Here is a 13781-nt window from a genome sequence, read left to right on the forward strand (position 1 = left end):
ACGTACAACTTAACACGGATTATAAGTATAAGTATATTATAAGTATAAGGTATAAGTATATATATTATAAGTATAACACCCTTTTCCCTAACGTTCATCTCATGATATTATTTTAATCCACTTTTTAGAAAATATGAAGCACTAAATGATGAGTATTATGCAAAAACCAGTGGTATCATTTTATGAATAAAAAATTGTATGTCTTACTGATAACGCACCTGACCACAAGTCTGTGATTGCCATCACCAAAATTCAGAAACTACGTTTTGAATTAATACCTTTTTCCTAAGATTTCTCTCCCAGCAATTATCTTCTAAATATTGTTTTAAAACCATTTTCTTGTGACATTTTAAAGTAGATACTATTTTAATGGGAATAAACCACAAATGAAGGCTAAAATAAGTTTATGGACGTTTCAATTTCCACTTCGGAAATCGTTCTCGATTTCCGAAGTGGAAATTGAAACGTCAATAAACTTATTTTAACCTTTAATTGTGGCTTATTCCCATTAAAAGAGTATCTAAATATCTTATATTTGCAAATCGGAAAAAAATGGGTTTTCGGTAAAAGATTTTCATCTAATGTTGTAATTGCAGCTGTAAATAGTTATTTCGGTGGCTTAAATTAAGCTACCTAGAATGAAGGTTTTAGACCATTTAGAATCTGATAACACGACCTATAGTGAGAATACCACAGAATAATTTGATAAAAAAAATGTATCTAAATGCACCCTCTTTCATACCATAACAAAAGAAGAAGAGAAAAGAAACATGGAATAATTAACTGCAACATATTGATATGCTTAATATATAACTAGAATCCGAAGGTATTAATATGTGTTAAAAATGGGATAAAATGATGACAGTTTTTTAGTAGTGTTTTAAATATTTTTTATGTTCATAAAGTTTTTATTGTTTACTTTTTCGTAATCGAAATAAATCGAAATGGTTTTTGTAGATTTTCTTTCTTCAATAACAAAGCCAAATAATTTTGCGGTTTATTATCCAAAGTTTATCAAGAGAGCGCTACTCCCGGCTTCCTCTAAAGCAATAAACATTTTATTTTATGCGACGAGCCCGCTTATCTGGGCCTTTATCGATTCAATTCAGTCTGGCCCGTGGTCTAGACACACCAGACTCACGATTCTTGCTTAAATTGGGTTCTCAGAATGTGACTGCCACATCCTCCACCGCGTACGTATTATTAGATTAGAATTAAATGTCATTGTTCATTTTCGTTTTTCGTGGATGTCAATAACAAGATAATAGACACTGAAATTGAGCGTATAATTATATTTATGTAAGTGGCTACCAACATAATAATTCAATAAGGATTCCTAGAAATTCACAAAAAAGCAAGAGGTATTAGACAAGGATTTATACCACAGCCTCTACTACTTAAAGGATATTGAGACCATGTTTTATAATACATTAGTGATGAAATTACGCCGCCATGTTTTGTTAAAGTTTTGATGCTAAAGATGTAATTTTTTTACAGGTTTACTTTTAAGATTTTTTATTAATGCATTTCGAATGCGATATGTTAATAAAAAGACAAGGCTAAAAGCTCGAGTTCCATGAGATTTTTTTGCATAATCACTTTCATGACATACCCCAAAATATGGTTCTAGAGGCCGTCCAGGCAAAAAGTTGTTCATATTTTTTTAAACAATTTTTTGGATCATTCTGAACAAACTAAGTCTTTTGTAGTTTTTTTGTTGTTTTTAAATTGTAACGTAATATTTTGCCTACCACATAGGGTATTATTATGGGGGTTGAAACTTGGGGACAGAAACTATTGGGGTGGAGACGGGGCAAGCAAAGTAAACGATACTAATGCGAACGGCACTCGGGGTTTATTTGGAGTAGCTGGGTCGTGGATAAGTTGAATGGCAAGGGGGTTGGATTGGGGCAACTACAAAAAAAATAAAACAAATGGATACTGACATGAATCTCCTGGAACAAATGGGCAAATGAAAACAACAAGAAAGACCTCTAGCTATTTGAAAAAGGACGCCGCTTCGAAGAATCCTAATCTTGCTGGATAAAGGAAAAAAGGCTCTTCTTTCCTAAAATAAAGAACACAAAAAGGGGTTAGGAGACTTTTCTAAAATAAACCAACAAAAATGATTTAGAGAAATAAATCAAACATTTATTTTTGTCTCAACACAAACAGTTACACATGCAGATAATACAAAAGTAATTACAATATATATAATTACAAGAATTTATACCAAAATAATGAAAGAGAAAAAAAACTTGCATATGTCCTATCTTTTTACAAAATCCGTTTCTACAAAACTTACAAATGTTACTGGGCTATAACTGTGGCAGAAATAAATTATTAAAATTGAACCATTATCTTTTTAAATGAAAACATCATAAAGGTTAATCTTTTCTAAAAACAAAAAAGATAAACAATGTCACAAATATAATAAGGCTAGCTGTCATATGTCAACATTTAATTTAACGACAGAGAACAATTAAAATGACAACATAGCCACACCCTAAGATTTACTATATATTAATTATTACAATTCCTTTAAATTATGCAATTATGAAAGCAATTATTATTTTAAAAAAATGGCTGGACCTTAGAATTTCTGGGAGAACTGGACTGCATCAATGGTCTGGAATGACTACCACAAACAAAGGTTGAAATGACACTATGGCTTGGCTTCTTACAAAACAGGAATAGGTACAACTGGATACAATGGCAACATTTCAAAACTCACTTTAACTGTAACTATTAATTGAACTGCTACTCATTTTCTCATAAAAAAAGGACGAAGGACGAAGATATTACAAATTCGATGAAACATTTGGACATAACGCTGCAAGCAGTTGTCAACGCTGACAACGCCTCAGCCCAGCGAGAGTAACGCGATTCTTAAAAATCATTCGCTTCTCAACTTGATATAAACAAAACACAAGACGGGAACGGGAACGCAAAATATCCTAAAAGCGGCTTAACGATCAAAGAATGCCGAGAGAATACACATCTGTGAAATAATAAACAACTTCTAAAATGGTTTATAATCGACCTCGGGAAGCAATCATGAATTGAAAGACTTCGGTGTTTTAATACGTACGAATAGCAAATGAAATACACTAAAAATATTCTTCCATGCTTTAGCAAATAAGAGGAGATTTCAATACATACCAGAGAATTTAGAAATGCTACAAAATAAATAATTTAAAACTGAGAAAAAGGCAAAGTTACGATTTTTAATGCTAAAAACATAAGTCATCATCATCATTCTGGCTTTACAACCCTGCATGGGTCCTAGCCTCCTTAAGAATTTCTCCCCAGTCGTCCCTATACATTACCTTCCTCCGCCAAGCACTTATTTCCATATTTTTCATGTCTTCATCGATGTTATTAAGGAACTTTGCTCTGGGTCTTCCTCTTTTTTTCTGACCAATGGGTCTGTCAAGGAGCGTTTTCTAGCTGGGTCATTTTGTTCCATCCGCATTAAATGCCCTATCCATCTCAGACGTCTTATCTTAATATGTTTTACGATATCTGGTTCCTGGTATATTCTATAAATTTCGAAGTTGTATCGTCTTCTCCACACTCCATTGTCATTCACTCCTCCATAGATTCGCCTTAGTACTTTTCTTTCGAAACATCCTAACATGTTTTCATTACTTTTTGTTAGAGTCCAGGTCTCTGAACTATATGTTAGGACTGGGATTATTATTTTTTTGTAGAGTTTTATTTTTGTATTTCTCGATATAATTGTGGATTTAAGGAGGAGATTGAGCCCAAAATAGCATCTGTTGGCCGTGCAAATTTTGCGGTTCATCTCTTCGGTAGTATTGTTTTCAGTGTTAAGGAACGCTACCAGGTATACAAATTCGTTCACTGCTTCGATGACGTCGTTTTCTATTACAAGTGGTCGTAGGATTTGTGGTTGCGTGTTTATTTTCATATATGTACTTCGCTTTGTTGGTATTTATTATTAAACCCATTTTTGTAGCTGATTCTTTTAATGCTACCTACTCCTTTCTTACAGCGTTTTTCGTTCTCCCAACAATATTGATATCATCAGCATAGGCAAGGATTTGCACTGATTTATTATATATTGAACCAATCGTTGTGATTTGTGACATACGTATTACTTTTTCCAGAGCCAGATTGAACAGGATACAGGAAAAAGGGTCTCCCTGGCGTAGCCCGTTATTTGTTTTAAAAGATTCAGACAGTTCCTTCTGAATTCGTACTCTACATTCAACTTGTTCAAGAGTTAGTTTTGTTAAATTTACCATCTAATTTGGTATTCCAACTCTTTCATTGCTTTGAACATTTCTCTTCTATGCAAAGTCGTAGGCTGCTTTGTAGTCTATAAATATGTGATGAGTATATGAGACATATTCAAATGTGTTTTTTCTAAAATTTGTCTCAGGGTTTCAATCTGATGAATTGTCGATTTATCATCTCTGAAACCAGCCTGGTATTTTCCTACTATCCGTTCTGTATAGATGCCGTATGGTGACAAAGTACTGTGGAAAATATTGTATACGCTGCATTTAGAAGCGTAATTCCTCTGTGGTTAGAGCATACAAAGATATCTCCTTTTTTGTGTGTGGTGCAAAGTATTCCAATATTCCAATCATTGGGGAGGGATTTCTGTGTCCATATTTCTTTTATAAGCTGCTGTAATACCATTATGGTATTGTGGCCACCTTCTTTATACAGATCAGCTGGGAGATTATCTATTCCGGGTGATTTGTTTCTAGCTAGTTTTTAACTGTATCTTTAACTTCAAGAATCGTATGTGGTTCCTCTTACCTCTCGTTTGTTCCCCTTACCTCATCTCTTTCGTCTTCCAGATTTCCTTCTTTTTCCTCTATATTAAGTGCCTGGATAAAGTATTCCACCCGTCTATTCAATTCATCTTTCCTTGTTGTTAATAGGTTGCCATTCTGACTTCTGCCATTGACTTGTGGTTACCTTGAATTCTTTTCTGTTGATGTTAACTTTCTTATAGAATGTTCTGAAGGCTTTCTCTCTGTTGAGGTTTTCTATGTTTTTAAGTTCCTTATTTAAGTGGTTTTGTTGTTTTCTTTTGTGTATGCCCTGTTCTTCTCTTTGTCTGGTAATTATCTACAGTAGTTCTAGTTCGTCGGGTATCATATTTCTGTTAGTTTCATTTTTTTCTTTTGTTACATTCTTGCATTCATCGTCAAACCAATGATTTTTATGGTCATAAATTTATATCATAGTTATTGTTTCTCTGTTATGCACGCCGCAGCCCGATCGCCCATTTTGTCATAAGCGCTTCATTAACAATTAACATTAACATAAAATGTTAAAACAATCTATTAAAATTAAATAAGCCCAAAATACTTATCGGGAAATGATAGAACAAGGTTTGAACTTGAATTTAGGTCCTTGGTGAATTCAAAAATGTTTTTTACTTGTGTTTTTGAGCTTTGAAAATCGTAATTTGGCGTTTTTCTCAGTTTTAAATTATTTATAACTCGAAAACGATCAAGTTTACAGAAAAACTACAAAAGACCTATTTTGTTCAGTATAATGCAACAAATTAAAAAAAAATGCCGAGGCCGAAAAAATTGATTGTTACAATTTGTTTAAAAAAAATAGTTTATAAAATTTGAACAACTTTTCGCCTAGGCGACCTATTGAACCTTAATTTGGGGCATCTGATGAAAGTGATTATGCAAAAAAATTTCATGGGAATATTTTTCCGAAGGAGCCCGAGCTTTTCTCCGTGTCTAAAACTATTAAGAGAGAATAAATTATTTAGAAAAAGATCGAAAAGAAATGCTAAATCGAAAGTGCTACGGAAATACCGTAGAAAATACGGCGAGTATGGATTCAAGATGACCTAAAACTATTTAGATAATCGGTTTTATAAATATCAATTGACAATAACGTTTTTCCAGGCATCCTCATCTCTTCATCTCAAACTTGTTATAACTCTTCGTCTAGTTCTCTCATTTTGCCCATAAAAAATTTCGCGGGGGTAGATTGACTCTAGCGCTCGCTAGATGTCATGCCCGATGCTAGATCTAATTTTTATTGCAGTTATTAAATCATTAGCTTCAGTTATTTGGTTGTACCTACTTATAGACGACGCCAGGTACCATCATTATTTATTGTTCTTTGTGTTTTTTAGAGGATTACTTTGTATAGTTAGAAAGTACCTATGGCTCACACTTGTATATTAGAATTGGAAGTATTAACGTTTTTAGGTGTTAGAATAATATATAAAAACTTCTATTTTCGAGCCTATTCTTTGGGTTTACTCTAGGGGCCAGGGGGTAGTGAGTATGCATTTTTATGTCCCCTCAATACATTGGCGTTTGATATATTTTTTGGTGCGTAAGATTCGATTTTTCGAGGGTACCAGGCTGAAAACCCGTCAGATATTTTGTTAATAATTTAGTTGTTTAAATGATTTTATCTCGTAAACTAGTAGAGATACTTAATTTTACCAAAATGAAAATTGTTCCTTTTTGAAAAATTAACAAAATGGCGTTTGGTAAATGTTGATCCAATTGTTAGAACCGGAGTTATAACAAATTAGTGAAAATCAATTGCAAAATAAGCATTTGGTGGGGCTTTTCCAAGTATAACTCACCTTCTCATTTTAAAAGTCAATGCACTACTGCTGATTAGTGATCAGTGTAGTAGTGTCTGGGGGCTCGGGAGACTGAGACCTCGAAAGCCCTGAAGAAGACATCAGAGAGGATTTCGAAAGCTCGGCGCAATGATAATCAATCTGTTGAGTTTAATATTAATTTTTGTAACTGTATTAATCTTAGCTCTAAGTTTAATTGTACTAACCGAGGAAATCTTTTAGAACATTATATATATATATATATATATATATATATATATATATATATATATATATATATATATATATGTATGTTACTATTACTATTAAAATTGAATTTATTTACATCTTTTTCAAAAAGTTATAGCCCCCTAAAAAGTGTTCCTCTTGTTAATGATTATTGATTTTGTGGAGAACATTATTTTCTATCTTCTGGCATAGGTACACAAATTCCATATCTCACAATAACCAGTTCCATCTTAATTATCACACCGTCGCTATTACCTACTCTCTAGGTTTCGTGAACTTTATATAAAAAAGAAATTGCCCTAAACAGGGATAAATTAAATAAAATATCAAAAAACAGCGATGTAATATTTTCTTCATACACGTCATTTTTCACCCATAGTATCTGCTTTTATTTCACCTATTTACTATTTACAAAAACAAACGGAGAAATCCTGCGATCCTGCAAACACACTGTACATTCCTGGTCTAGTAGCAGGTGAATCAGAGTGAGCCGCGCCGGCTCGAATACTCACGTCATACCACGCCAACTCCGATCTTTAGCGTTTAAAATATAACAAACGACAATGAGAATCAGACGTTCCGCAAATCGCGAAGCGGTGAAACCATTTGTAACATCGACGTCAGTCTTTAGAAGATCCGAAGGCGTCGCGATGTAAAGTGCGACAAATCGTAAATGATAAATTATACAGTTTTCGCTTTCGAAAAAATTAAAAGTTGTTGATTGTAACTTAGCGCGTGCAGTTGTTGTTTATCCGTTGCGGAAATTGATAAAAAATATCTAAAAGTTGTCGCAATTGTTTTGACGGGTTTTTGTTTACCAAAGGTTCGTGTGTAATCTACTGTTTTGTGCATTTGATGAATTTTTGTGTTAACTCAAATTCGATTGCACAAAAATTGAGAATAAATGTCGATAACAACGTTTATTTATTTGAAAACTGTTTCTCTGTGAAATTTAAGTTTTCTTATCAAAATCTTTGTCAAAACAATCATTTTCATATGATAGATATATTTATCTGTGTTATTCGGTCAAGTTTAAAACAATCTTACATATTATTTTTTTCATGATTTAAGTAAATTCGCCTATAGAGTAATAAAAATTTGGCTTTGTTTTTACACAGTTTAAACTAGATAACTAACTCTAAAATAGTGTTCTCGGTGATTTTAAATATTCTTGAAATAATTTTATTTAAAAATTACCATTAATTCTATAAAATCAACGCTTCTGTTAAAGTAAATATAAGTTTTGCATTTTCACATAATCTTTTATAAACGCATTTTTTTTTTGTTCTTTGATTCTTATTGTCGGTTTTGTCTTGAATAGATTAGTATTATTAATTATTAATATTTGTATTTACATCTTCCTTTTATATTGTCTGATAAATATTTTATCTGCGGTATTGGTTTATTAATCATATCTTATATTTTTCAAATTTTGTCTATTTGCTTTCATAATTGAAACTCTTTCTCATCTAAAAATCCAGTTTAATCTAAATTTAAAATTAATTTTATTTCTTCTTTTTCATCCTATGATTTGATAATATCCTTTTTACTATTTTTATTGTGATTTGAAATGTAATTACTTAAATGTGCTTTACAGACCTTCGATATGAAAACTAAAATATTCCATAAAATTTACTTTAGATATTATTATTGTTAAAGCAAAAATTCAATGTGGTGGGTACTTCATTTTTAATTTAATTAGTGAACAATGCAGAAAAAGATAAAATATGAATACATATTATATCGTTTGATTTGTTGACGATTTAATTTGTAATAGTATCGAGGTAGACGATATATATTTATTTATTATTAGAAAAAATATAAACACTTTGGAGATTTTAATATTGTATTCTATATTTCAAATTTAATTTAATTAAATATTAAAATTTGTAGATAAATTATATCTAAATAATTGAATCAATTTTATTAATTACTCAGTTTTGATATTCTTCTTTCTATTGTTATTATTGTCCTCTCACATGATAGGTTGGGTTTTCTTTGGGTTTTCTATTTAAACATTGTTTTTCCATTAGTCGGTCTCTTAGTTACTTTGAAGGTTTTTGCTTCCTTTCAGTGAAAGGAGATTTGTCTTCCTTCTGTTCACCTGCTGTCTCTTGTAGAATTAATTTAATTAATTTATATCGCTGCTTGTTCTTCATGACATGATTTGAAGCGTTGTTTGCTGTTAGGATTTTTCACTGTATCCTAATGATATGCAAAATTCAGATATTTCTGATTCAGTCCTTTTAAGGCAATCAATATGCTTCTGTATGTAAATACTTGATTATGTATAGGTAGCTGTATCACATGAATTTCATGTCGGAATTAATCTCTTATATTTCTTTTGATTATTTTATTTTACCTAACAGTTATTAATATTTTTCCTTGCTATCACTGCTAATTCATCTGAATATAGTGTGGTGTGTGTATGTGTGATATACTTTGATTATTATAAAACTTAGACGTAGTGGTCTACTTTGTTGACTTTCTTGGCTCTACATTGATCTTCTCAGCTCTCATGTAACTCGCGTAATTTCTACTATAGAGACATGCGTTGCCATTTTAACCAGTTTTGCCACTTTAATGGTTACATTAATGTTTTTTTATGACACGGTAACATTTTTCTCTTTTTAATTCATTTTAGAATGATAAAACTTTCTTTATCTACATCTGAGAACAATTATTTTAGGGGTATGGTTGAAAACTCATTAGAATAAATTTATATTTTAAACTTTGTATGTACTACATAATAAATATATAAATAAGAGAAAATCAAACAAACACAAAAGAGGTATATCGATGGAAGGCAACCGTAAATACGTATTTCTGACTATTTGATCATCATCAGTTCGGTGCAGATAAGTTATAAAAGGAGCATGTTAACTTGGAAAAGGATGACAACAGGAACAATACCACCAATTTGTGGCAATAAAGTTAGAAGACCCTGATGATGTCCAGAGCAACAACTAACAATAACCACGGAGGAAGCTACAGCTACCTGAGAAAAGGAATGCCAAACGTTAAAACGTTTAAAACAAATAGAAAAGGTTAATGCGAGTGAATAATAAAGGTAAAATGTAATGGCATGTCTCGCAAAGAGGAAAACAAAATAGATATATCGATGAAAGGTAGCCGAACTGACGTTCACTTCAAGTACCAGCAAGAAGCGTTACTAACTGAATAAGCGTGTCAAATGTAGACTAGCATCCAAATGTCTTCAATAAGTGTTATTTTTAATTTCGAACTAATAAAGTTTCGTACTAATAAGTGACACTTATTGCATGAAATTTGTGTCAGACATAAATATTTACTGATGTAAACAGTGAAAAATGTATATCAGTGATATACATTTCAACTATCAGCAACTTATGTCGGCACATCTATAACGATAGATGTAAACACTTGCTAGTTCAAAATTGAAACTCTCAGACATTTATTGCACCAAGTTGGATGCTAATCTACTTGTGTCGTAATACAAGATGGGTAATATGTGATTGAAAGCTAATGTAAAACAAGTTGTGGCTGTGCCGGGTCTTGTTTCTGAGTCATATGTCATTATTGGTCTTACACTGGCTTTATAAATTATTGACTTCATCTCAGTGTTAATGTGTCTGTTTCGCTATATAGTGTTATTAAGGCATCCTACCAGTCTATTTGCTTTTTGTACTTGATCTCTCACTTCTTTGTCCAGATCTTCGTAGCTGGGCAGTCTGTAAGATATTTTATTTCCATTACTTGTTCCATACTGATGCCATCAAGTTCTATTTTACTTTTGATGGGTTCTTTGCTGATTACTATTGTTGTAGTTTTCTGAGATGCGATCATCATATTCAATTCTTTTGCTCTTATGTTAAATGTGTGGACCAGTCTTTGCATACTATCTTCATCTTGAGCTATCAATATTGCGTCGCCTGTGTAACAGAGTATTTTTATTTCTTTGTTTACCATTCTCTTCCTCTTCCTTTTTTAACACTTTTGATGATATCATCCATGAATTTTTCACTGTTGACATTGAGATTAAAGATTTATGTGTGACACAAATTTCGTGCAATAGGTGTGAGATCTAAACATACCTTAAGAATTGGGAACAATGAGAGCTTCTTTGAACTCCAAAAATTTCCGTTTTTTTTTAAGTTCATGATAAGTCCATAATGGCGGCTGAAACTTGGTAGGTTTTGCATTGTATGTTAATTACAACGTAAAAGAATTCGTATAATAGTTCCAGTGGCGAGAATACCTGCTATAGTAGTTTAGTGAATTGGTCGTATTTTGCAAAATAAATTTGATAGTCGACGAAACAAGCATAAAGCTATTAGTTTACAACTTGGTAGTATTTATTAGATTCTTTTATTAGAATCTAATAAAGAACTTCTACCTACAACTTAATATCAGTTATCAACATTTTTTCTTAATTTTTGCTATCGATCTGTAAATATTCTCTATCTTTCTTTTCCTTAGTTTGGTATTTTGTGATATATTGTTGTGAGTGGTCTGTGATATAAAATTGTTAAGAATGATGAAGAAAGAGAAACCCATGATGTCGGTGACTGCGATTATACAGGGTCAAGCACAACATTGGAGCAGAACGTTCGCCGGTTTCGGACATCCCCACATGTCTCTAGGTTAGTAAAATATTTTATATGATTGTTATTGACTGTCTCGTGATGTTTACTTATATTTAATATGTTTAAAACTGTATGTGTATTTCGATATTCTTTCTATATGATAACATACCGTCCTACTGGAGGACTAGGTTTGATGTTATACGATGGGAACTTTATGGAGACATCATTTTTATTGTACTTACTTGTATCCTCAAAATTTGTATGCTAGAGTTACTTTTTATATATTGGATAGGTAATACTAAAACCCAATCAATAAATCATCTGCATCGTAAGTCATTTTAATTACATACAAAGATATTGTGGGTATGCTGCTACTTTGTGAATATCCAGTTAAAGGGAAACTTGAAAACGTAGTTAGGCTAGATAAAAGAAAGGTATATTTTATTTATTGCTTTGACGGCTTTGTGTTTCGTGTCTATTGCATTTCAGCTAGCAGAAAATATACTGAAGGTTAAAATACGTGACCGCTTTTTTATTTGTCTGTAGAAGAAATATTATTAATTAAGATGGGTAACAAGATACACGGATTAATTGCTATTTTATAATCCTGAATTCAGACGCATTATCGATTATCTGTATACTATTTATTATTCATCATCATTCTGGCTCTACAACCCCTGTGTTAGTCCTAGCCTCCTCAAGAATTTTCCTCCAATATTCCATATCCATCGCCCTCCTCCGCCAAGCACGTACTCCCATGTTTTTCATATCTTCTTCAATATTATTAATGAGTCTTTTTCTGGATGTTCCTATTCCCTGCCCAAGGGGTCTATCAAAGATAGTTTTTCTTACTGGATCATTTTGCTCTATCCATGTATTTTATGATATCTGGTTTCCGGTATATTCTTTACAATTTGAAATTTTATCATATTCTTCTCACACCACATTAGGACTAGGCGTATTATTGCTTTGTAAAGTTTTACATTTGTATTTCTTGATATATTTAAGGATTTGAAAAGGGAATTGGTCGGTTTCCTATTTGGGAGTTTATTTTAGCAAGACTATCAACTGGAAAACCGACATTCAAGACACCCTAGACAGGGTAAGAAAGAGGTTTAAACTCCTGGCAGCGCTGTCCGGTAAAATGAGCAGGACGTCATCAAAACCATTATTTTACACCTACAAAACCTTTATAAGACCGCTAATCGAATACAAGGCATGCGTCTACGCATTACTTAATAGCCACCAAATTAACAACATCATGGCCACTGAAAGGAAAATCCTTAGGTTCTGCATGAGGAAGTGCAGATACTATCCATCAGCACACATACATCAGGTACCCAATCTAACACCGATTAAGGACAAAATCCTATGCCTCAGCAGGAGGTATGTCCTTCGAACTATTACAGGCTCGAACAAGCGAGCCAAACAAATATTAAAGACGCCATGCAATCGCCGAAAATAGTCAGGGTTCCTAAAAGAAAAGTTTCATTCCCTCCAGCTAAACTTGTATACAACACTGGAAACGAACTTCCTGATGATTATTTTGATATTTTAGAATCATTCCCCATCAACTGCAAGCCAAAAACGCTGATTAAGAGCCGTTCCCAGTATGGCTGGTAACCCCTTGAAGTACCTCCCTTCGACTGGTTTGGCCTTCTTTACCAGCAATTCTTCTTGTGCGCTTCATCATATCGTCCATATCACACATGCCACCTTCTGAACACCAGCTTTTTAGCAATCCACCCCTACATCTCCACAAGCATTCGTCATCACGTTTACCACACCCCCCTTGCTCCGGAAAAAAAGGAGTGGCCCTTCCTTGAAGAAGCAATAGCCTAAACATTGGATCGATCGAAGGGAATTGGGCCCAAAGAATCACCTGTTGTTCATACATACACATTTTGACGTACTGCTAATATCATTGCTGACAAATGCTCTCGACGTCGTCTTTTATAACGAGTACCCGTCGGATTTGGCCTATATTATTATTAATAATAACTAAAAAAATAAAGTTGACTTTTTGTTGTTTGTTGACTAGGTTGAATGATTTCTTGCCTTCAAAAATTTAAAAAAACTGAAATTTGTACAAATAAAATAGAAACATACATCAGATAAGAAATGCTTATGTACAAAATAGCCTTGAATATATTTTCAGTATCACTTATAACCCTGCGTGCTTGATGTGGATTGTATGTTTTTTCTAAATAAAAAAAAAACATTACTAACATAAAAATCGACACCGTCATTATTATCATAATATATTAAGGAATAAAGTTCCAATAAAGTAGAGCCTTTGGCATTTTATTAGAAATTTGCGTATGGCAATGGGTCTTTGTTCATGTTTATCCAGCTTACAGAGCTGATTTTTATCCTTC

General features: G+C 32.6%; 1 protein-coding gene across 2 annotated transcripts in view; it reads left to right on the plus strand.

Annotated features, from left to right (window-relative positions):
* Positions 1-13781, plus strand: part of usp (retinoid X receptor ultraspiracle) — a 205518-nt gene that overhangs the window by 65919 nt on the left and 125818 nt on the right. The window contains exons 1-2 of one of the 2 annotated variants that reach the window (XM_072545646.1): positions 7330-7661; positions 11297-11460. The exons of the other annotated variant lie outside the window; for it this stretch is intronic. Coding sequence (XP_072401747.1) covers positions 11352-11460 — 109 coding nt within the window. The 5' untranslated portion in view covers positions 7330-7661; positions 11297-11351. Of the gene's footprint in view, positions 1-7329; positions 7662-11296; positions 11461-13781 lie in introns of those variants that run through there. 2 annotated transcript variants of the gene reach the window in all.

The sequence above is a fragment of the Diabrotica undecimpunctata genome, chromosome 1, assembly GCF_040954645.1.
Source record: "Diabrotica undecimpunctata isolate CICGRU chromosome 1, icDiaUnde3, whole genome shotgun sequence".
Classification (NCBI taxonomy): Eukaryota; Metazoa; Arthropoda; class Insecta; order Coleoptera; family Chrysomelidae; genus Diabrotica; species Diabrotica undecimpunctata.